The sequence below is a fragment of the Ovis canadensis genome, chromosome 2 (genome assembly GCF_042477335.2).
Source record: "Ovis canadensis isolate MfBH-ARS-UI-01 breed Bighorn chromosome 2, ARS-UI_OviCan_v2, whole genome shotgun sequence".
Classification (NCBI taxonomy): domain Eukaryota; kingdom Metazoa; phylum Chordata; class Mammalia; order Artiodactyla; family Bovidae; genus Ovis; species Ovis canadensis.
The window spans coordinates 41,395,564-41,419,634 of record NC_091246.1 but is presented as its reverse complement, the minus strand read 5'-3'; the positions used below and the strand labels follow the sequence as shown (position 1 = coordinate 41,419,634).

The following is a 24,071-nucleotide window of genomic DNA, read 5'->3' as shown; positions in this document are numbered from 1 at the left end:
TGATGTTAAGAACTGATGTTGAAGCTAAAGCTCCAATACTTTGGTCACCTGATGCAAAGAACTGACTCACTGGAAAAGACCCGGATGCTGGAAAAGATGGAAGGCAAAAGGGAAAGGGGAAGCAGAGGGTGAGATGGTTAAAGAGAATCACCAACTCAGTGGACATGAATTTGAGTAAACTGTGGGAGATAGTGAAGGAGAGGGAAGCCTAGCGTGCTGCAGTCCATGGGGTCCCGAAGAGTCAGACACAACTTAGTGACTAAACATCAACAACAACACATACCCTCACATAAGGCCACCTTCAAGAATCTGAAGTTAAGGTTCTGCATCCTTCCCACTGGCCAGAATTTAGGTTACTGGCCAAAATTAGGGAATCTGGGAGACAAGGGTTTTGTTGTTGTTGTTGTTTGTTTGTTTTTTCAGCAACACCAGGCCTTGCAAACCGTTGAATATGGTGGTTCTATTACTTAAGAATAAGGGGAAAACTGGTATAAAGGAGAACTAGGAGTCTCTGCCTTAGGGAAAAATACCATTAGTTAAATATTGATAGTCCAGGAGGTGATTTATATTTGTATAAAACTGCAGTTTGGATCCTGGTGTTTCAACTGCAGCAAATTTTGGCTTTTCCTCAGAGATGTCATGTGTGGGAAGTTGTTCTGTCATGGTGGCTCAGATTATCTGCCCTGGAAAGGACGGATAGCCACATTCCTGACATGTAAACTATTTGCTCCTGAAGACAGCAGAGAAGAAATTGGCATGGTAATCAATGGAACCAAATGTGGAGATAAGAAGGTGAGTTGAAATTGCGGCTTTTACTCAGAATGTTCTTTCTGTTTGTTTTTTGTTTTGTTTATTGTCTTCTCAGGGCCTCCCTGTGTTTCATGGAGCACAATTTTCAAAGCAATGTTTATGCCATTCATGTATGCATGAGTGTGTTCTTCCCTTCAGTGTGATTTAATGAGTACCTATTATGTGCTTAGCACTAGGATGTTAAATTTGGGCAAGTTTTACTGCCCCTAAATTGGTAGGTTCTCAGCAAATGATAGCCACTGATAATAATAAATATAATCATAACAATACTACTTATTTTTACACAAATTTTTATTTTAATCTTAAAGATGATATGATATTAACATGTTTTCCATGTTAATTTTGCTTGGAATCAGTACCTTGTATCATGTGCAATGCTTAGCTCAGTGCTAACTATCAGTCTACAGAGCTGAACTAAAGAGGTGGATTAAGGGAATAATCCATGAGGAATGAAGTAAGGAAATTTTCTTTGGAGAGGACTTCCTAAATATTTTATTACAAAAATTACCTAGATTCCATCTTCCTATTTTCAAAAGGATGCTGTGATTTCTCGAATAAAAAGTAAGTTTGATGACAATGCGTGCATGCATGCTTAGTTGCTTCTGTCTTTTCTGATTCTTTGTGACCCTGTGGACTGTAGCCTGCCAGGCTCCTCTGTCCATGGGATTTCCCAGGTAAGAATACTGGAGTGGATTGCCATTTCCTCATCTAGGGGATCTTCCAGATCAAGGGACTGAACACATATCTCTTTCATCTCCTGCATTGCAGGCAGATTCTTTATCCACTGAGCCACCTGGGAAGCTCTTGATAGCATTAATAGTAGCTAAAAATATAAGATTAACTCCTGAAGAGTCAACAGTTTGCATAAGTGATATCTTTAGACATTCATGTCAGTTTTGTGTTTTTCACATCACTTTCAGGTTTGCATTAATGCAGAATGCGTGGATATGGAAAGAACTTACAAATCAGCAAATTGCTCCTCTAAGTGCAAAGGACACACTGTAAGTAAGTCTTGACAGTGTTTTCCAAAGCTTGCTGAATCTTATGTCATTTTAGGTCAGACAGTTTGGGTGATGTTAATGTAGTGTTTCAGTGTTGAATGATTAAAACAATTAAGTTTATCTAACTCTTTAGTACTTTGATTCAATGAAAACTTCCTTCAAAGAACCTGATACTGAAATTCCTGGGTTTTTTTTAACTTTTTATTTTGTTTTGGCGTATAGCCAATTAAACAAATGATGTTGTAATAGTTTCAGGCGAATATCAAAGGGACTTGGTCACACACACACACATATCCATTCTCTCCCAAACTCCCCTCCCATCCAGCCTGCCGCATAACACTGAGCAGAGTTTCCTATGCTGTAAGTAGGTCTTTGTTGGTTACCCATTTTAAATATAGCAAGGTATACATTTCCATCCCAAACTCCCTAACTATCCCTTCCCCCCAACAACCATAAATTTCATTCTCTTAAGTCTGTGAGTCTCTTTCTGTTTTGTTAAGTTCATTTTTATCAGTTCTTTTAGATTCCACATATAAGTCTGTCATATGATATTTCTCCTTCTCTGCCTGACTTACTTCACTCAGGATGACATTTCTCTAAGTTCATCTATGTTGCTGCAGATGGCATTATGAAATTCCTATTATTGATGCTTAAATTATGTAGGTAGTTGAAAGGCTGCAGAGCAGGGGGTTATTCTTTTGTTTTGTTTCATTTTTTTTTGATATGTACTTAATTATGGATGAATAAGCCCTTGTGTTGAGCATTAGTTCAGTGAGAAAACTAACAGAACCGTTGCTCCTCTAGGTGTGTGACCACGAGCTCCAGTGTCAGTGTAAAGAAGGATGGGCCCCTCCTGACTGCTCTAGTTCTTCCACGGTCTTCAGTACGTAACATTACATGTCTAACTTGAGAAAATTGCTCACCTCTTCCAAGTATTTCTTTCCTATTATGCAAGATTCCATGCCTTTTTCTCTTTCTTCTTGGAATTCCTATTCTGTAGGTAGTAAATCCACGATATTAATCTCCAAAGTTTCTCATCCAAGTTTTAAATCATATTTCCCACCCTCTTATGTTTTTATATTTTACCAAAACAATTCTTGAAATTTTATATTTGTCATTTCATTCTAATTTTCTGAGTTTTCTTGCTTTACGATTGTCCCATTTTCCTAACAGCCTTGACTGAAGGTATACTAGGTATAATATCCTCATAAAACTCTCTAAGAATATGACTGATTATTTTTGCAGGTTCAGTCTCTTCTCCAGATTACCTCTATTTCTTCTGAGTTGAATTTTTTTTTTTTCACCCTCTCTTCTCTTATATTGCACTGTGCTATTTTTCTTCAGGATATATGATCCTTCATTGAATGTGGGATTAGGTTGACTTGAATTAGCTCACAGGGGTTTTCTTGGCATGTGTGCATGCTTGTTGGACCTTACCTCTCCTGACTGGAGATCTGCCTGAGAGCTCTATCCGTAGGCAGATCTTCCTATAGACCTCAGACCTTCATTGTGGAAACAGCCAGAGAGCCTCACCTCCAGTTGCCATGGTGATGAATACCTTGCCCTGAGGACAGAGCTCTTCATTACATTTACTTTAGAAACAGCTGCTCCTCCTCAGGACCTCTTCCTATTGCTTTACAACCTTTAAGCGATTTGGCATAAATAGAATTGTTATATTTTAGCAACTCTTGTGGGTCAGTAGTGATAACGCATTGAAATTTTCATTTAAATTATTTTTATAGCTAGTAATAATGATAGAATCCTTTCTTAATTTTTTTGGCCATTGGTATTTTCTCTTTTATGAAATATTTGTTCATGCCATTTTGTGTATTTTTCTTTTGGGTATCTCCCTGACCCCCTATTAACTTAAGTTTTAATATATTCGATATAAGCTATTTTTCAGTTATATGTGCTGCAAATAACTCCATTCATTCTGTGTTTTCTCACTCTTTGTGATGTCATGTGATTAAAGAAGATTTTAATTGTAATGTAGTCAATTTGTTTATCATTTCCTTGATGACTAGTTTTCCTTATTGTGTCCTTTTTAAGGAATTTTTTTCTATCCTAAAGTAATGAATGTATATCCATATATGATCTTCCAAAAAGGATTATTTTATTGCTTTTTCAAATTTAAGTCTATAATGTATTTGGAATTATTCTGTGTATGATGCAAGTGTTCAATTTCACTTTTATCCCAGATAGATACTCAATTGTCACACCATCATTTATGTAATAGATCTGTGTTGTGCTAAATCATTTCAGTAGTGTCCAACTCTTTGTGATCCCATGGACTGTAACCCACCAGGCTTCTTTGTCCATAGGATTCTCCAGGCAAGAATACTGGGGTGGGTTGCCATGCCTTTCTCCAGAGGATCTTCCTGACCCAGGGATCAATCCCTTGTCTCTTGTGTCTCCTGAACTGGCAAGTGGGTTCTTTACCACTAGCACCGCCTGGGAAGCCCGTGTAATATATGCTTCCTTAATGCTTTATAGTACCAATTTTCCAATAAAAGCATATGTGTCTGCATGTGTGTCTCTCTGAGATATTTCTACTTTTCTGGGGGTTCTATTTGACTATCCATATGCCAGCATAAGGCCTTCATAGGTGACTCAGTGATAAAGACTCCTCCTGCCATTTCAGGAGATGTGAGTTCAGTCCCTGGATTAGGAGGAAATTTCCTCTTCCTGGAGGAGGAAATGACAACTCACTCCAGTATTCTTGCCTGGAGAATCCCAGGGACAGAGGAGCCTGGAAGGCTACAGTCCATGGGGTCACAAAGAGTCTGACACGACTGACCACACACATGCCAGTATAATATTCTTTTTATCATTGTATCTTTAAAATAAGTTTGTTATCTTAGAGGCAGTCCTTTAATTTTGTTCTTCAAGAATGTGTTGGCTATTAGCTTTTGTACTTCCACATATATTTTACAGTCAGATTTTTAAGTTACACACACAATTCCTGTTGGAATTTAAAGTTACTCTAAACTGTGTCTATAGATTCGCTTGGGGAAGAATAAGCATATATAAAATATTGAATTCCAAACTCAGTACATGAAATAAGTATCCATTTACTTAGCGTTCTCTAATTTTGCCAAATAATATTCAATGATTTTCACCATAGAATTTTTATATATAATATATATTAATTGGATTTATTAATTGCACTCATCTCACACGCTAGTAAATAAATGCTCAAAATTCTCCAAGCCAGGCTTCAGCAATACATGAACCGTGAACTTCCAGTTGTTCAAGCTAGATTTAGGAAAGGCAGAGGAACCAGAGATCAAATTGCCAACATCCACTGGATCATCGAAAAAGCAAGAGAGTACCAGAAAAACATCTATTTCTGCTTTATTGACTATGCCAAAGCCATTGACTGTGTGGATCACAATAAACTGTGGAAAATTCTGAAAGTATGGGAATACCAGACCATCTGACCTACCTCTTGAGAAACCTATATGCAGGTCAGGAAGCAACAGTTAGAACTGGACATGGAACAACAGACTGGTTCCAAATAGGAAAAGGAGTATGTCAAGGCTGTATATTGTCACCTTGCTTATTTAACTTATATGCAGAGTACATCAGAGAAGGCAATGGCACCCCGCTCCAGTACTCTCGCCTGAAAAATCCCATGGATGGAGAAGCCTGGTAGGCTGCAGCCCATGGGGTCATGAAGAGTCAGACATGACTGAGCGACTGAACTGAACTGAACTGAGAATACAGAACTTCAACTAATTTTTGTATATTTGTTTTTATATGAAGCACCTCTGCTAACCTGTCAATAATTTTAGTAACTTATGAATTCTTTTATATTTTCTACATATTCAATCATACTGTTTGAGAAAAATGACAGTTTTGCTACTTCCTCTCTAACAGTCACAATTTTAATTTCTTGTACTTTTTTTCAACATTGTGCAATGTTGAACAGAAGTAGCAAGAGATAGCAAGCCTCTTTACTTCTTTCCCAATCTTAGGAAAGACTTTCAGTATTTTGCCCTGTTATCTAAAGGTATTCTTTCATATTAGATCCTCTTCATCTGACTAAGAAAATTCACTTCTATTTCTAGTTTGCTAAGAATCGTATCAAGCACTTTTTATGTATTGGTTAAGATTTTTAACTCTTTACTTCGTTGGTATTGCAAAGTAAATTGCTTGATACTTGAACATTTATCTAACTTTGCATTCCTTGCATAAACCCAACATGGAAATATTTAATAGCTTTTATAGATACACTGGAGCCACGAAGAAAAACCCCACATCCAAGGTGAGAGAAACCCAAGTAAGACCGTAGGTGTTGCAAGAGGGTATCAGAGGGCAATGACACTGAAACCATAATCACAGGAAACTAGTCAATCTAATCACACGGACCACAGCCTTGTCTAACTCAATGAAACTAAGCCATGTCGTGTGGGGTCACCCAAGATGAGCAGGTCATGGTGGAGAGGTCTGATAGAATGTGGTCCACTGGAGAAGGGAATGGCAAGCCACTTAGGTATTCTTGCCTTGAGAATCCCATGAACAGTATGAAAAGGCAAAATGACAGAATACTGAAAGAGAACTGCTAGGTTGGTAGGTGCCCAATATGCTACTGGAGATCAGTGGAGAAATAACTCCAGAAAGAATGAAGGAATGAAGCCAAAGCAAAAACAATACCCAGTTGTGGATGTGACTGGTGATAGAAGCAAGGTCCAATACTGTAAAGAGCAATATTGCATAGGAACCTGGAATGTCAGGTCCATGAATCAAGGCAAATTGGAAGTGGTCAAACAGGAGATGGCAAGAGTGAACATTGACATTCTAGGAATCAGCAAACTAAAATGGACTGGAATTGGTGAATTTAACTCCAAAGACCATTATATCTACTACTGTGGGCAGGAATCCCTTAGAAGAAATGGAGTAGCCATCATGGTCAGCAAAAGAGTCCAAAATGCAATACTTGAATGCAATCTCAAAAATGACAGAATGATCTCTGTTCATTTCCAAGGCAAACCATTCAATATCACAGTTATCCAAGTCTATGCCCAAGCAGTAACTCTGAAGAACTGAAGTTGAACGGTTCTATGAAGACCTACAAGACATTTTAGATCTAACACCCAAAAAAGATGTCCTTTTCATTATAAGGGACTGGAATGCAAAAGTAGGAAGTCAAGAAATACCTGGAATAATGGGCAAATTTGGCCTTGGAATACGGAATGAAGCAGGGCAAAGACTAATAGAGTTTTGCCAAGAGAACGCACTGGTCATAGTAAACACCCTCTTCCAACAACACAAGAGAAGGCTCTACACATGGACATCACCAGATGGTCAACACTAAAATCGGATTGATTATATTCTTTGCAGCCAAAGATGGAGAAGCTCTAGACAGCAAAAACAAGACCAGGACCTGACTGTGGCTCAGATCATGAACTCCTTATTGCCAAATTCAGACCGAAATTGAAGAAAGTAGGGAAAACCACTAGACCATTCAGGTATGACCTCAATCAAATCCCTTATGATTATACAGTGGAAGTGAGAAATAGATTTAAAGGACTAGATCTGATAGATAGAGTGCCTGATGAACTATGGACGGAAGTTCATGACATTGTACAGGAGACAGGGATCAAGACCATCCCCATGGAAAAGAAATGCAGAAAAGCAAAGTGGCTGTCTGTGGAGGCCTTACAAATAGCTGTGAAAAGAAGAGAAGTGAAAAGCAAAGGAGAAAAGGAAAGATATAAGCATCTGAATGCAGCGTTCCAAAGAATAGCAAGAAGAGATAAGAAAGCCTTCCTCACAAATCAGTGCAAAGAAATAGAGGAAAACAACAGAATGGGAAATACTAGAGATCTCTTCAAGAAAATTAGAGACACCAAGGGAACATTTCATGCAAAGATGGGCTCGATAAAGGACAGAAATGGTATGGACCTAACAGAAGCAAAAGATATTAAGAAGAGGTGGCAAGAATACAGAGAAGAACTGTACAAAAAAGAGCTTCACAACCCAGATAATCACAATGGTGTGATCACTCATCTAGAGCCAGACATCCTGGAATGTGAAGTCAAGTGGGCCTTAGAAACCATCGCTATGAACAAAGTTAGTGGAGGTGATGGAATTCCAGTGGAGCTATTTCAAATCCTGAAAGATGATGCTATGAAAGTGCTGCACTCAATATGCCATCAAAGTTGGAAAACTCAGCAGTGGCCACAGGACTGGAAAAGGTCAGTTTTCATTCCAATCCCAAAGAAAGACAATGCCAAAGAATGCTCAAACTACCTCACAATTGCACTCATCTCACACGCTAGTAAAGTAATGCTCAAAATTTTCCAAGCCAGACTTCAGCAATACGTGAACCGTGAACTTCCAGATGTTCAAGCTGGTTTTAGAAAAGGCAGAGGAACCAGAGATCAAATTGCCAACATCCAGTGGATCATCAAAAAAGCAAGAGAGTTCCAGATAAACATCTGTTTCTGCTTTATCTACTATGCCAAAGCCTTTGACTGTGTGGATCACAATAAACTGTGGAAAATTCTGAAAGAGATGGGAATACCAGACCACCTGACCTACCTCTTGAGAAACCTATATGCAGGTCAGGAGGCAACAATTAGAACTGGACATGGAACAACAGACTGGTTCCAAATAGGAAAAGGAGTACGTGAAGGCTGTGTATTGTCACCCTGCTTATTTAATTCTATGCAGAGTACATCATGAGAAACGCTGGGCTGGAAGAAACACATGCTAGAATCAAGATATCCAGGAGAAATATCAATAACGTCAGATATGCAGATGACACCACTCTTATGGCAGAAAGTGAAGAGGAACTAAAAAGCTTCTTGATGAAAGTGAAAGAGGAAAGTGAAAAAGTTGGCTTAAAGCTCAACCTTCAGAAAACAAAGATCATGGCATCAGGTCCCATCACTTCATGGGAAATAGATGGGGAAACAGTGGAAACAGTGTCAGACTTTATTTTTGGGGGCTCCAAAATCACTGCAGATGGTGATTGCAGCCATTAAATTAAAAGAATCTTACTCCTTGGAAGGAAAGTTATGACCAACCTAGACAGTATATTCAAAAGCAGACTTCGCCAACAAAGGTCCGTCTAGTCAAGGCTATGGTTTTCCAGTAGTCATGTATGGATGTGAGAGTTGGACTGTGAAGAAAGCTGAACGCCAAAGAATTGATGCTTTTGAACAGTGGTGTTGTAGAAGACTCTTGACAGTCTCTTGGACTGCAAGGAGATCCAACCAGTCCATTCTAAAGGAGATCAGTCCTGGGTGTTCTTTGGGAGGAATGATGCTAAAGCTGAAACTCCAGTACTTTGACCACCTCATGCGAAGAGTTGACTCACTGGAAAAGACTCTGATGCTGGGAGGGATTGGGGGCAGGAGGAGAAGGGGACGACAGAAGATGAAATGGCTGAATGGCATCACCGACTCGATGGACATGAGCTTGAGTGAACTCCGGGAGTTGGTGATGGACAGGGAGGCCTGGCGAGCTGCAATTCATGGGGTCGCAAAAAGTCGAACAGACTGAGCGACTGAACTAATCTAAACTGAATAGATACTGATGGGTGATGTCTGCTATTACTTTATGTTCATGGGTGATGCCTATAATTTTCTCATTGTGTCTTTATAAATCTGAGTACAGGATTATGTTAATCATGTTAAGTAAAGTGGAGAGTTCTCATTTATCTAAATTCTCTGGAAAAATTTATATAAGAATGGAAGACTCTCCTTAAACATCTGTTTAGAACTTGTCAGTACCCAAATGGGCCTAGAGTTCTGAGCAATATTTTAATTAAAAATCCAATGTCTTTAGTAGTTATAAGAACCCTCAGGTTTTTTATATCTTCTTATACAAGTTTTAGTATATTTTACTAGACATTTTCCTCGTTCACTTGAATTTCAATGTTTTGGTTTAAAATTCCTCATAATACTTACTTATCTTTTCAATATCTATAGGATCTGTAGCATGCTTTTTAATCTTTTTTTGTATTATCCTAACAAAATTTTAAAACTTTAATTATTCTTTATGGTTTGTTTTTCTTTTTCAAACTTTTTTTTTTTGCTATTTCAATGTCTGCTTTATACAATTCCCTTTCCTAAAATTTATTTCATCTTAAAATTCTTGAAAGAAATCTTTGCCTCTTTAGTTTTCAGTTTGTAGCCCATATGGTAACTGATATTTTCATTATCATTTGCCTTAAATTATTTTCAATTTTCCATTTGCTTTCTTCTTTGCCCTTGAAATGTTTAGTTGTATATTTCTTAATGTATATGCATATACAGATTATCTAGCTATTGTTAACATTATATGCAGCATAATTCCATAGAGATCAGAAAATCTATAGTGTTGAGAATGTGTTGAAATTTATTGACACTTTCTATGACTCAGCATATGCCCATATTGTAGGTGTTCTGCCTGTGCACAAAAAAAAATGTATTATGCAGTTATGTGCAGTATTTTCCATGTTTTTTAATCCATGTTTGTTAGTTGTGTGTAATATATTAATCCTTACTGATATCTTGTTTGTTTGTTGTACCAATTACAGAGCCACAAGTGTTAAAATCCCCACTGTAATTATGAACTTGGCTATCACTTCTGGTTCTATTCAGTTCAGTTCAGTCCAGTCACTCAGTCGTGTCCAATTTTTGTGACCCCATGGACTGAAGTCTTCTCTGTTTATCACCAACTCTCAGAGCTTGCTCAAACTCATGTCCATCGAGTTGGTGATGCCATCCAACCATCTCACCCTCTGTTGTCCCCTTCTCCTCCTGCCTTCAATCTTTCCCAGCATCAGAATCTTTTCCAATGAGTCAGCTCTTTGCATCAGGTGGCCAAAGTATTGGAGCTTCAGCTTCAGCATCAGTCCTTTCAATGAATATTCAGGACTCATTTGCTTTAGGATTGACTGGTTGGATCTCCTTTCAGCTCAAGGAACTCTCAAGAGTCTTCTCTAGCACTGCAGTTCAAAAGCATCAGTTCTTCAACACTCCACTTTCTTTACGGTCCAAGTCTCACATTCATACATGACTACTGGAACAGTCACAGCTTTGACTAGACAGACGTTTGTCAGTAAATTAATGTCTTTGCTTTTTAGTATGCTATCTAGGTTTGTCATAGCTTTATTCCAAAGAGAAAGCATCTTTTAAGTTCATGGCTACAGTCACCATCTGCAGTGATTTTGCAGCCCAAGAAAATTCTGGGTCTATTAATGCCCATATATTTTGAGACCTTGATATCCACTACAAAAAGACTTAGAATTGTATGTCTTCCCAGTGAATTAACACTCTTGTCATTATGAAATGCTTGTGTGTATCTCTAGTTTTCTTGCCTTTTAAAGTCTACAGACCATGGAGAAAAATGTAGCTGTACCATATTTATTTTGGTCTCACTTTTTTCTTACTTTTATTTTCATCCTTTCTGAAACCTCATGTTTTACATCTGCCTCTCATTTTAAAAATACAAATATATTTAAAATTTTCAATGTATGGCAAAACCAATACAGTATTGTAAAGTAAAATATAGTAAAAATTAAAATTAAAAAAAATTTAGATTGATAATAATTTTTTAAAAATCTGGTCCATTTAAATTAAATGTAATTACTGATATACTTGGGTGTATTCTTCCAATCTGGTCTCTTCCTTTTTCTCTTCTTTCTTATCTTATGGGCGTCATAAGGATTTTAATCACTCCAGTTTTCTTTTTATTAATTTGGAAATTATGCATTTATTTTGTATTCTTTTAGTGGCCATCATAAAAATTTCCAGTTTATTTCTTTTAATATAGACTTTACTTTTTAGAGCTGATTTTAACTCCACAGGAAAACTGAGTAGAAAGTACAAAGGTTTCCCATGTATTCTGCCCCAAACGTGCACAGTCATCCCCACCACTAACATCCCCCACCAGAGTGCAATGTTTGTTATAGTTAATGAACCTACATGGAGGCATGATTATCACCCAAAGTCTACAGTTTACATTAAGGTTCAGTCTTGGTTTATTTACTCTTCATTGTTTTGTGCATTTCTGGGCTTTCATCCAGAATCATTTTCCTTTCTGTCTTTCTGGGTTCCTGCTCTCTCACTCCAAACTAATTTTCTCTCACTCCAGAGTAATTTCCCCCTATTCTTTAGCACTTCTGTGTTTTTAGGAAGCTTTTTTTTTTTTAAGTTCAATTTGCTGTTTTTAGTGAGAGGGCTGGTTCAAATTTCCTAGACCTACGTTTCCAGAAATAGAAAAGACAGTGTTTTCTGTTCAGACACTGCCATCTTCAACTGTAAAGCTGCTTCCTGTTTTAATACTCTCCATCTGTCACGCCCCAGCTTTATACCTAGACCACAACCTTTCAAATTATGGGTGTCTGTGAAGTACTGCTGAGTTTGTCTTTATTTCCTCTGGACTATGTCACTCTTTTGAAATTAGCTACAGTGTTGTTAGTGCAAGTACACTAAAAAAGTTCTGAACATATCTATACTATTTCTAACACAAATACCTTATAATTGCATTTCCTTTGTTTTTTTTGGATAGAAATTTTTATGGAGGGTAGAGAGTATTCAGTATTTAAACAATTATTATCTTACCTAGAATTCTACTTCTGAGGTCTCTACCTTTCTGCATGCATGTGTGTTCACGTTTGTGAGCTTTTCTTGCATTTATGCCAAAAAAGTATTCTTATTATTGATTTAGTGATCTCTGTAATAAGAGAGCAGTCAGTAGCTGTTGGCATTGCTCTTCAAACTTGTACCCCCGGTCTTTGTGGTTTCAGATTATTATGAGGAATTAATATATGAGATAACAGAATATTAAAGTTGCACTCATTAACTAGGCTGTAGATAAAATAGAAAACATCTTCAGTTCATTCAGTCACTCAGTTGTGTCCAACTCTTTGTGACCCCATGAATCACAGTACGCCAGGCCTCCCTATCCATCACCAACTCCCGGAGTTCACCAAAACCCACGTCTATCGAGTCAGTGATGCCATCCAGCCATCTCATCCTCGGTCGTCCCCTTCTCCTCCTGCCCTCAATCCCTCCCAGCATCAGAGTCTTTTCCAATGAGTCAACTCTTCGCATGGGGTGGCCAAAGTACTGGAGTTTCAGCTTTAGCATCATTCCTTCCAAAGAACACCCGGGGCTGATCTCTTTTAGGATGGACTGGTTGGATCTCCTTGCAGTCCAAGGGACTCTCAAGAGTCTTCTCCAACACCATAGTTCAAAAGCATCAATTCTTCTGCACTCAGCTTTCTTCATAGTCCAGCTCTCACATCCATACATGACCACTGGATAAACCATAGCCTTGACTAGAGAGACCTTTGTTGGCAAAGTAATGTCTCTGCTTTTGAATATGCTATCTAGGTTGGTCATAACTTTCCTTCCAAGGAGTAAGCATCTTTTAATTTCATGGCTGCAGTCACCATCTGCAGTGATTTTGGAGCCCCCAAAAATAAAGTCAGCCACTTTCCACTGTTTCCCCATCTATTTCCCATGAAGTGATCTTATAACCCCCCCAAATATAATTCTAATATAGAGTAAACATCAATAGAACACTCACTTATGTCCCATCTATCTATCAGTTATCAATTATCCATTTGTTCTCTTTTTTATGTCTCAGCTTCTTATTTGCTCCTGAGAGGAGTAGGATTTCAGGACTTTAGGTTATTTTTACGTGCTTTATTCCAAGGTTGAATTTTAAAAAAATGTTTCTTTCCTCTTCTGCCATCCCCCTTACTTCATACACTTTCTGATCTTCCGGCCTTTTGTTTTCAATTTATTCCTTCTAAGCATTCTCAGTTATTTTGATGCTTTACTAATCTCATGTAAAATGTTCTGCATAGATCCTTTTTAGCCCCTTTATCTAAATAACATTATGATAATCATTATCAAGATACATTTTCATTTTACTGGCTATGAGAGATTTTCCAGGGAACACATGTTCTTTGGAAAGAGGATCAGTGATGTTTGTGATAAAGAAATCAGGACCAGTGTGATGTGTATTTGTGAACTGATCATATTTTCATGAGGCCCTTGTTCTCTGTTGCAGACTTCTCCATTGTGGTTGGGGTGCTGTTCCCTGTGGCTGTCATATTTGTGGTGGTTGCTATAGTAATGCGATGCCGAAGCTCCAGAGAAAAGCAGAAGCTAGTCCAGAGGTAGGCCCTGCTTTGGGGACAGCTAATTCACTATAAATGTAAGGACCCAAATTATCAAATTTCATCTCATTTTAGTTTGCTTCAAGTACTCAGAGATAACTACAGATACACTTTTCTCAGACCAAATGCTTGGTATTCTGTTTATTGGGGGCATTTTTCACAGGAAGACCTGCTTTTTTTCTTCTGTTTAATCACTGTTTATAATTCATAATAAGAAGAGCTCTCATTATTAAATATTTTAACACTCATTATACAAATACAGTCTTTAAAATGTATTGATGACAGCTTTATAGCGAGCACCTTGGTTAGCCCTTTTGCATATATTATGTCATCTAATCTTCATAAGAACATTTAATCTTCACAAGGAAATAAGATTTACTTATTAGTATTTCCACTTTATAGATGAAAAGGTATATATTTATCCTCACAACAATCCGGCAAGGTTAGGGACTCCACATTTTTACTGATGTGGAAACAGAAGCTCAGGGAGGTAAGCAAGCATGTTTAAAGTCTTACAACCTAAGTAATGAAATCTAGATTTGCACCTACATCAGTCAGTCTTTAAAACATAATCTTGACACTACAGTATCTTTCCAGCATTTTCAAAAGACTGACTTATTCACTCAGAATGGGCTTCTGATAAGTATTTAATGAATAAAATAAATCTTTATTTACTCAAAAGACATAATTTAGATAAAAACTGGACTCAAGACCATCATGATTAGATATCATGGCTTGGTAGAGAATCAAAAAGAAAATCAGTGGTGATCATTATGAATTACAGAAAAGGGAAACCCGGAGGACGTCCTAGGGAGCAGACGAAAAGCCCAGCAGTTACCAAGAAGGACACAGAAGGGCAAAGGAAAGGAGCAGACTTCTCTCAAATCTCCCTCTTGTGGTAAAGACACTACTAAGTCACTGTAAATGACTTTAGCCCCTTTGCTTTTACATAGGCCACTGTCTACCACTGAGACCGGCCTACACAATCAGAAGAAACCACAGATGGTGAAGACTGTCCAACCCCAAGAGGTGAACCAGAGTCTGTAGTGTGTTTTCTGTGGACCCCAGCTTATGACCCTTTCTCTCTCTTTAGCTGTCATTTCTACTCAGCAGTGTTTTACAAATCTATCTCACTAGTGTGTAGTACTAGTATGTAGCAAGGACTGCAAGTTTTGTAACTACACATTCAGAAAGTTCACCTTTGCCTTTTGTTAAATGCAAAAGACTCTCTCTAAAATGTAGAGGTTGCTTTTCTCTCTAAAATGTAGAGGCCACTTTGCTGTGGTTTACAAAAGGCAAAGATAATTTAAAAAAAAAAAAAACAAAAGAAAGGTAGATGCCAGCTTCCTCTCCCTCTCTCTATCTCTCTCTGTGTGATTCTAGGTCGATTCCTTATTCCTTTTGCAATATCCTGATAATGATGATAATATGTATACTTGTGGGCTTCCCAGGTGGTACTAGTGGTAAAGAATCTGCCTGCCAATGCAGGAGACATCAGACGAGGTTTCGATCCCTGGGTCAGGAAGATCCCCTGCAAGAGGACATGGCAACCCACTCCAGTATTCTTGCCTGGAGAATCCCATGGACAGAAGACCCTGGCAGGCAATAGTTCAAAGAGTCGGACATGACTTAACGACTATAACAGCAACAACATGTACACTTATATGACAATACATGTAATATGTATAATCTTTAATGCCCTAGTTGTATCCTGCAAGTTTAGAAATTTAGATAGAATTGGTTAATGATAGTGACATTGATAATAATGTTTTTGATGGAAACATAACCATCTCTGATAGCTTTGTACCCAGCAGAGTGCAGAGACTGGGTCACTATGATTGTCCCTCCAGTTTCTTGGTGCCATCTTAGTTCTGAGCTCACATTATCTGAAAAGGTGCTTATTTGGAAGCTGAAATTAAGAAACTTATTATTTCATTTTTTAAAATTTATATGTTCTTATCAAATGAAAGATTCTTTAAATTCTATAGTGCTTTACAATTTTCAGAGTTTAATATAAATATTTTATGGGCATATGATGAACATAGCTTTCTATGTCTGTTGGCACTGAGTTTATTTCTGAACTGTATGTGTACACCTAAATGAAAGCAGTAAACATATGTGCATGCATGGTAAGTCACTTTTGTCATGTCTGACTCTTTGTGACTTCATGGAGCCTGTTGGGCTCCTCTGTCCATGGGATTCTACAGGCAAGAACACTGGAAGGGGTTGCCATGCCCTGTTCCAGAGGATCTTCCCAACTGAGGGGCTGAACCTGCATCTCTTGCATCTCCTGCATTAGCAGGCAGGTTCTTTAGCACCTTAGCACCCTTAGCACCACCTGAGAAGACTCAGGAAGCCCGTATGTAAATATACAGGTTTAGATTATTCCTAGTTTTCTATATCTGAAAATGATTTAGTGAAAGTCACTCAGTTGTGTCTGACTCTTTGCAACCCCATGGACTATACAGTCTATGGAATTCTCTAGGCCAGAACACTAGAGTGGGTACCCTTTCCCTTCCCCAGGGGATCTTTCCAACCCAGGGATCAAACCAAGGTCTCCCACATTGCAGGTGGATTCTTTACCAGCCAAGCCACATAAACCTTTTTTTTAAGCACAGCTATTTTCAAGGCCCCATTTTTTAATTAAGTATTTTTTTTAACCTTCGTGCTAGTTACCTACAAATCCAAGTTTTCCTCCACCACTGATTTCTATATCTGTATCATCCTCTTTTCTTGTGAGTATCAGATGGTCACTGGCAATGTTTGAAAGAACCCTTGTGCCCAATGTGAATGATGTCTTTCAAACTCTGGGTTCCATTCTAGGATGCGCTATGCTAACGTGAGAGATTGTAGCCCAAAGGACTATTGGAGAAAGCAAGACCTCCCTCCTCACTATTTATAAATTAGTATGGCTATTATTTTGACTGTTAAAAATAGTTCTGTTATATAATTGTTAAAAAGGGATACATGGTTCTGCTGTAGAAGATGAATTGTCTCCTTCAAAGGATAGTCTCTAGATGCATAGTTTGGAGGACATAAAACTGTGTTATAAATTAGATTTTACTTCCTTATTCTAGATAGAATAAGGCCTCTACTAGTCACAGTTTTCTAGAGGAGGAAGTGTATGAAAAAGAGTCCATAAAGGGAAATCCAGAATAAAAGCCAAAACCCATGAAGAGGTAGAGTCATTCATTCAACTGGATCCTGAGAATCTTGCCTCCTACTTGGTACTCTATTGTGAGTAAATGAGAAAGAACTAAAACTTAAGGTCATTTTTTCAATGATTTTTGCATTATTGCTGGGAAAGCAAGTCATATACGTATGGAGCACCTGTGCTGTGTGTGCTTAGTTGCTCAGTCATGTCTGACTCTTTGTGACCCTCTGTCCGTGGGCATTCTCCAGGCAAGAATACTGAGCTGGGTTACCATGCCCTCCTCCAGGGGACCTTTCTGACTCAGAGACTGAACCCAGGTCTCCCACATTGCAGGCGAATTCTTTACTGTCTGAGCCACTAGGGAAGCCCATGGAACGCCTCATATGTGATGAGTGCCAAAGTAGATGATGCTACAGAGAAAAGTATGGTGAAGGGATAAGGAATGGGCTACAAATGGTATAGTGAGAGGAAAATCCACTGACCAAGTGGTTGGAGTCTGTACTGGACCCTGAGAGTCAGGTAGAAATTAAAATAAGTGGCCGAGACTTCCCTAGTGGTCCACTGGTTGGGACTTTACCTTCCAATGTGGGGATATAGGTTCAGTCCCTGATTGGGGTCCTAGGATCCCACATGCCTCATGAGAAAAGAACCAAAACATTAAAAAAAAAAAGGAAACAATATTGTAACAAATTCTGTAGTCTCTAAAAAGGGTCCACATCAAAAAAATCTTTTAAAAAAAGTAAGTGACAAGGAAGTAAAGAATGACTGAAATAAGGAAATGAGTACAGTAAAGACAAGAATTGAATAACATTTTTAATGCTGACCATTATTTTTGTTTCTATTATAGCATAGAAACATAAAAGGACTTTCTTCTACTGTTTTCAAGGATAATCCAGTGTCTAAACCTAAGATTAGTGGTACATAGTCAAACTGTTACAATCTTGTAGCACTCCTAGAATCAAGGACAGAAATTCTAACCATGTCTTCCAAGAAGATGTTCACTGAGGACAGTATCTCTATAACTGTGCAATAGGCTTTAGTATCTGTTTGCCCTCTAGTTTGGACAATAACCAAGAGAAAGAAGATGTAAGGGTCTTTACTAGAAAGTGATGACCCCAATATTCTTTGTTTTCTCAGAAATATTACCCAGGGATAGTGAGATGGAGAAAATTTCCCACAGAAAAACACTCAGCATGATATCACTGCTCTTCTGATCCCCACCTTCTTTCCTAGGAGTACCCATATGGATAGTTTGATCCCAGTGTGATGTTTTTCTCTTTTTCTTTCTCTACCCTCCTGTGTTTCCACTCCTTCATTGTGAAGTACCACAGAATCTATAGAAAAGGACATGTGACTACAAAGAATTCATTTTAACTTCTTAATAGTTAAAGGTTATAGAATATCTACATTTTTAGGAAAAAATCATTATTTAAGAGTTTTGTCTTTCTTTAGGACTCCAATCCAAACATCTGAAGTAACACCTAAACAAGTGTTGCCGGGTAAATGATCAACTTGGAAGACTGGACAATCTGGATGGAAGAGAAATGTACTTACTTCCTCACTATTATTTGCCATCAATACCCAGCAAGGCTACTATTTCTGGATTACACTTTAATGACACAAAATTTCAAGAGAGACATACTCTTGATTGTCTTTGTATGAATTAAAATTTTCTGTTCTCCATACTTATGGGAAAGAGGATGATTCTAAACAATGAGCTATGAAGCTGATATTTCTAATTAGGTGAATTTCCTAATCTTTCCCACACCCCATTTTTGACCATGATGCTGGCTAATATTTGTTAAAGGACTTGTGCACCTTTATTTTCTCGCTTGCTAGGAATTAATTCACCCTCTAATGATGATAAAAAATAAGAAATCACAGGAAACTGGGAGAAAATTGCACACTCATCATTAAATAAGTAGCAACATCTTAACTGTTTGAACCATGAAACCGTCAAACTAGAACCCTTAGTTACAAACAAAATATTATATAAACCTTCTCTGGTTTATATAATATCTTTTTCGTACATTATCTTCTGCAGTCCCTATTAGCTGTGTAGTTGGAAGTTCACTACAACTGATTAAGCTTTATTAACTAAATTTTTATAGGAATTTGTATAATTCAGTTATTGGCAAGCATAAAGTGAACATTACTAAGTAGAAAAGTTTTAGTTAAATAAATTAATAACATAAACCAGAAATAAATTACTAACATAAACCAGAGTTTGTAAATTGGTGACTTGCAGGATGTTTTTGGACTGCAGATTTATTTTATTTGGCCTGAATAATTTTGGCCAAAAAAGTATTTTCAAATGTTTTGAATGTATTGCCAATATTTAAAAATTGAGAAATCTTGCATAAACATCCAGATACCAGCATTTTAAAAGTAATCAAATGATTTGTCAATGCTGCAATCACATTGCCAACAGTAACCATTGGCTTAGTTGACTAGTGATGGAACAGAGTTGGTAGATTGCATACTAAAACTTTCTTCCCTTTCAGAACTCAATTTTTTTTCATTTTTTCATATTAAAAAAAATCTCTGTAATAACCTCTATGGGAAAAGTATCTGAAAAGGAATAGATATATGTTGTTCTTCAGTCACTCAGTCATGTCCAACTCTTTGTGACATAATGGACTGTAGCACGGCAGGCTTCCCTGTCTTCCCCCCACCCCCCCGCCCCGTCTTTTACCATCTTCCAGAGCTTGTTCAAACTCATGTCAATTGAGTCAGTGATGCTATCCAACCGTCTCATCCTCTGTAGATACATGAAGTGTGTATAATTAAATCACTTAGACTGTATACCTAACATTAACACAACATTGTAAATCAACTCTATTGTAATATAAAATTAAAAAAAAATTAATGGTAATCCTAACTCCATCTCCTGAATAAATTTCTGTCACACTAAATCAATCACAATAATCTCATTTCCTTACCAATGGTTGATTGATTTGGAGGTGTGTGTACCATTACTGCAGATGGAGGAGGCAGAGTTACAGGTGCATCCACAGTTGGAGGGCTGAGATTGCATGCCCACTGCTCTCCGGTTCCCTTGGCCACAACCATCTCCTGCAGCCAGGAGGCCAGCATTGTATAGACTGCCTCCCCTGAAGCTACCTGGTTCTCTGGAGCTGTGGGCTCAGCTGGAGGGATCCAGGATGGCAGGCACGGCATCTGCTCTTTCCCTTGTCTCGCCTCCTCTGTCTTCTAGTCCACCCACCTTTTAGAAGGACAGCTATGTGGAATGCTCTGCTGCCCATGTGTGTTGGACAAAGACACCTTTGAGTTATGGATGTTTTACTGTTTGTAGATTGAAGGAAAGAGACAAAGGGAACATCTCACATTGTCATGATGCTGACATCACTCTTGAAAAGCATTTATTAAGGAGTTTTATATGCAGAGTTTCCTAAAAGAAAAACTGTGTTTTTCTTAGTGGTCTAATTCCATTTAGTCATTTACTCTTTTTTTTTTTTTTATTATTGTCTTCTTATCCTTCTTTCTGAGGTAACTGCATTGACGTAGGCTTTGGACCAAGGAATATTAAAAACAAAACAAACACAGCAGCATTTTTGCTGATGGGACAAGTCTAGAGATATGTTAGGGAATTTCTAAGAAAGGTATCCTAGTTCTTTCTGGATATGATAGACTGAATAAGATAGAGCAGAAAGATGGAAAGAATACAACCTGGTCTTTTAATGCTGTCATAAATTGGTAGATTAATAACTGCCTGAGTCATTGTGTACTTTCTTGGGACTTCTGTTTATGACCAATAAAATCTGTCAAGTTAGATTTGCTCTTACTTGCCACGGAAGCCATCCTGATTAATAAAGTAACTGCTTCTATTATTGGGATACATGCTTTCCTCTTCATCATCACTGCCACATATTGCTTTCAGAAAAAGACCTTGCTTTGCCAATGACAACTTTAGACATTGCTTAGCAATTAGCCCTGGATTTAATTTCCACTAAGTTGCTAAGCAGGAGAAAACTATAGTATGCAATTTATTATGAAAGTGTCTCTTTTTAAAAATTTAACTCTTAGGACTTCCCTGGCTGTCCAGTGGTGAAGATTTCACCTTGCAGTGCTGGAGTTACAAGTTCAATCCCTGGTCTGGGAGCTAAAATTCTACATTCCCCATGGCTAATAACCTAAAATGTAAAATAGACATATGCAACAAATTCAATAAAGACTTTAAAACATAGTTCATATGAAAAAAAATCTGAAAAAACAATTTAACTCTTTTCTCTATCACACCTAGTGTTAAAGTCCATATTCTTTTTTTAAAATAAATTTTAAAAAATGTATTGTGGTAAGAACATTTGACATAACATCTGTCCTCTTGACAGATATTTAAATGTACCATAAAATATTGTTATCTATTAATATAAGTACAATATTATACAGCAGCTCTATATTCTTATTCATCTTTCAAAATGGAAATGTTATACCTATTGATTAGCAATTCCCCATTCCCCATCCACTCCTAATCTTGAAATCACAATTTTATGCTTTGCTTCCGTGAGTTTGCCTATTTTATATACCCCATATAAATGGAATCATGCAATATTTGTTCTTCTGTGATTCATTTATTTTATTTAGCATAATGTCCTCCAGGTTCACCCATGCTGTTGCCTATGACAGGATTTCCTTCATTTTTAAAGATTAAGTAATATTCCATTATATGTATATCAGTTCAGTTCAGTTCAGTCGCTCAGTCGTGTCCAACTCTTTGTGACCCCATGAATCGCAGCACGCCAGGCCTCCCTGTCCATCACCAAGTTCCGGAGTTCACTCAGACTCACGTCCATCGAATCAGTGATGTCATCCAGCCATTTCGTCCTCAGTCGTCCCCTTCTCCTCCTGCCCCCAATCCCTCCCAGCATCAGTGTCTTTTCCAATGAGTCAACTCTTCGCATGAGGTGGCCAAAGTACTGGAGCTTCAGCTTTAGCATCATTCCTTCCAAAGAACACCCAGGACTGATCTCCTTCAAAATGGACTGGTTGGATCTCCTTGCAGTCCAAGGGACTCTCAAGAGTCTTCTCCAACACCATAGTTCAAAAGCATCAATTCTTCTGCACTCAGCCTTCTTCACAGTCCAGCTCTCACATCCGTACATGACTACTGGAAAAACCATATTTAAAAAAAATTCATTCATTTATTGATGGGCATTTACATTGTTTCACATTTTGGGTATTATGAAACATGCTGCAATGAACAAGGGATTGCAGATAACTCTTTGAGATCCTGATTTCACTTCTTTTATATAAATATCCAGAGATGGAAGTGCTGAAACATATGGTAGTTCCATTTTTAATTTTTCTGAGAAGTCTTTGTACTGTTTTCCATAGTGGTGCCCCAATTTACACTCCAACTAACAGTGCACAAAGTTTCCCTTTTCTCCACACCGTCACCAACTCACGTTGTCTCTGGCCTTTTCAATACTAGCCATCCTAACAGGTATGAGGTGATATTTCACTGTGATTTTGATTTGCGTTTCCCTGACGATCAGTGAAGTTGAGCACCTTTTTATATACCTGCTAGTCATTTGTCTGTCTTCTTTGGATAAATGTTTATTTGGTTCCTTTGCCTGTTTTTTAAAACCAGTTGTTCTCTTGAAAAAATATGTATATAAAATTTGCCATTTTAACCAGTTCCAACTTCACAATTCAGTGGCATTAAGTACATTCACAATGCTGTGTACCCATCACCACTATCTATTTTCAGAACTCATTCATTACCTCAAACAGAAGTTCTGTATCCATTAAATAACTTCCCATTATTACTTCCCCCAGGCCCTGATAACCTTTCTTCTACATTCTGTCCATATAAACGTGCTGATTCTAGGTACCATAATAGATGGGATTATACAGTATTTTTTTTTCTTTCTTGTAACTTATTTATTTCACTTAGCACAATGTTTTCAAAGTTCATCCATGCTGTAGAATATTTCAGGATATCATTCTTTTTAAAGCCTGATGTGAAGTGAAAGTCACTCAGTCATGTCCGACTCTTTGTGACCCATGGACTATACAGTTCATGGAATTCTCCAGGCCAGAATACTGGAGTGGGTAGCCTTTCCCTTCTCTAGGGGGTCTTCCCAACCCAGGGATTGAACCCAGATCTCCGGCATTGCGGGCATATTCTTCACCAGTTGAGCTACAAGGGAAGCCCTTTAAAGTCTGAGTAGCCTAATATCAATTTTTATAAAGTATTTTTTAAGTCTGTATTGAAGTTGTTACAACATTGCTTCTGTTTTATGTTTTGGTTTTTTGGCCATAAAGCATGTCGGATCTTAGCTGCCTAACTGGAAAAGTGAAGTCTTAACCACTGGATTGCCAGGGAAGTCTCCTAATATCATTTTCATATATTTTCTGTTTACAACTGCTAGAGACAATCTCTGGGTGTCCACATCCTCATACACACTATCATTGTGTTCAGACTTTCTCATTTCCTAACCCAGACATGCTTTTCACACTTTGCTTCTTGATGAGTGTCCTTTTAAGTGATAATTTTATTCACTTTAGTCTTAGTATTTTAGAACCTTGTTTTAAAGCAAAGTTATTGCTGTTCTTTTCTTAGTAAAAACCACAACTCAGGTTGTTTTCTCAGCCTTACCAAGCATCCATGTGAACTTAGTGTTGAAGTCCTTATTGTATAACCGTAATGGGGAACTAAAGAAAGCCCATAAGTTTGTTTAAATGAAAAAGAGGGTGATGATAATCTGACTATAGATAATGGTCTCCATCTGGTCATCCTAGTAACTTCTGAGGAATGGGATCTCAGCCCCTCAACTGCAAAAAAATTGTTGCATTTCTCATAGAGAAGGGGCTTCCCTGGTGGCTCAGATGTTAAAGAATCTGCCAGCAATATAGGAAACCTGGGTTCGATCCCTGGGTTGAGAAGATCCCTGGGGAAGGGAATGGCCACCCACTCCAGTATTCTTGCCGGGAGAATTCTATAAACAGAGGAGCC

At 37.9% G+C, this 24,071-nt stretch overlaps 1 protein-coding gene across 1 annotated transcript in view; it reads left to right on the top strand.

Moving 5' to 3' along the window:
* Nucleotides 1-20,887, top strand: part of ADAM28 (ADAM metallopeptidase domain 28) — a 78,448-nt gene extending 57,561 nt beyond the window's left edge. The window contains exons 16-21 of the mRNA XM_069579359.1: nt 633-792; nt 1,731-1,811; nt 2,616-2,694; nt 13,830-13,938; nt 14,892-14,967; nt 18,545-20,887. Coding sequence (XP_069435460.1) covers nt 633-792; nt 1,731-1,811; nt 2,616-2,694; nt 13,830-13,938; nt 14,892-14,967; nt 18,545-18,565 — 526 coding nt within the window. The 3' untranslated portion in view covers nt 18,566-20,887. The remainder of the gene's footprint in view (nt 1-632; nt 793-1,730; nt 1,812-2,615; nt 2,695-13,829; nt 13,939-14,891; nt 14,968-18,544) is intronic.
* The last annotated feature ends 3,184 nt before the right edge of the window (nt 20,888-24,071 follow it).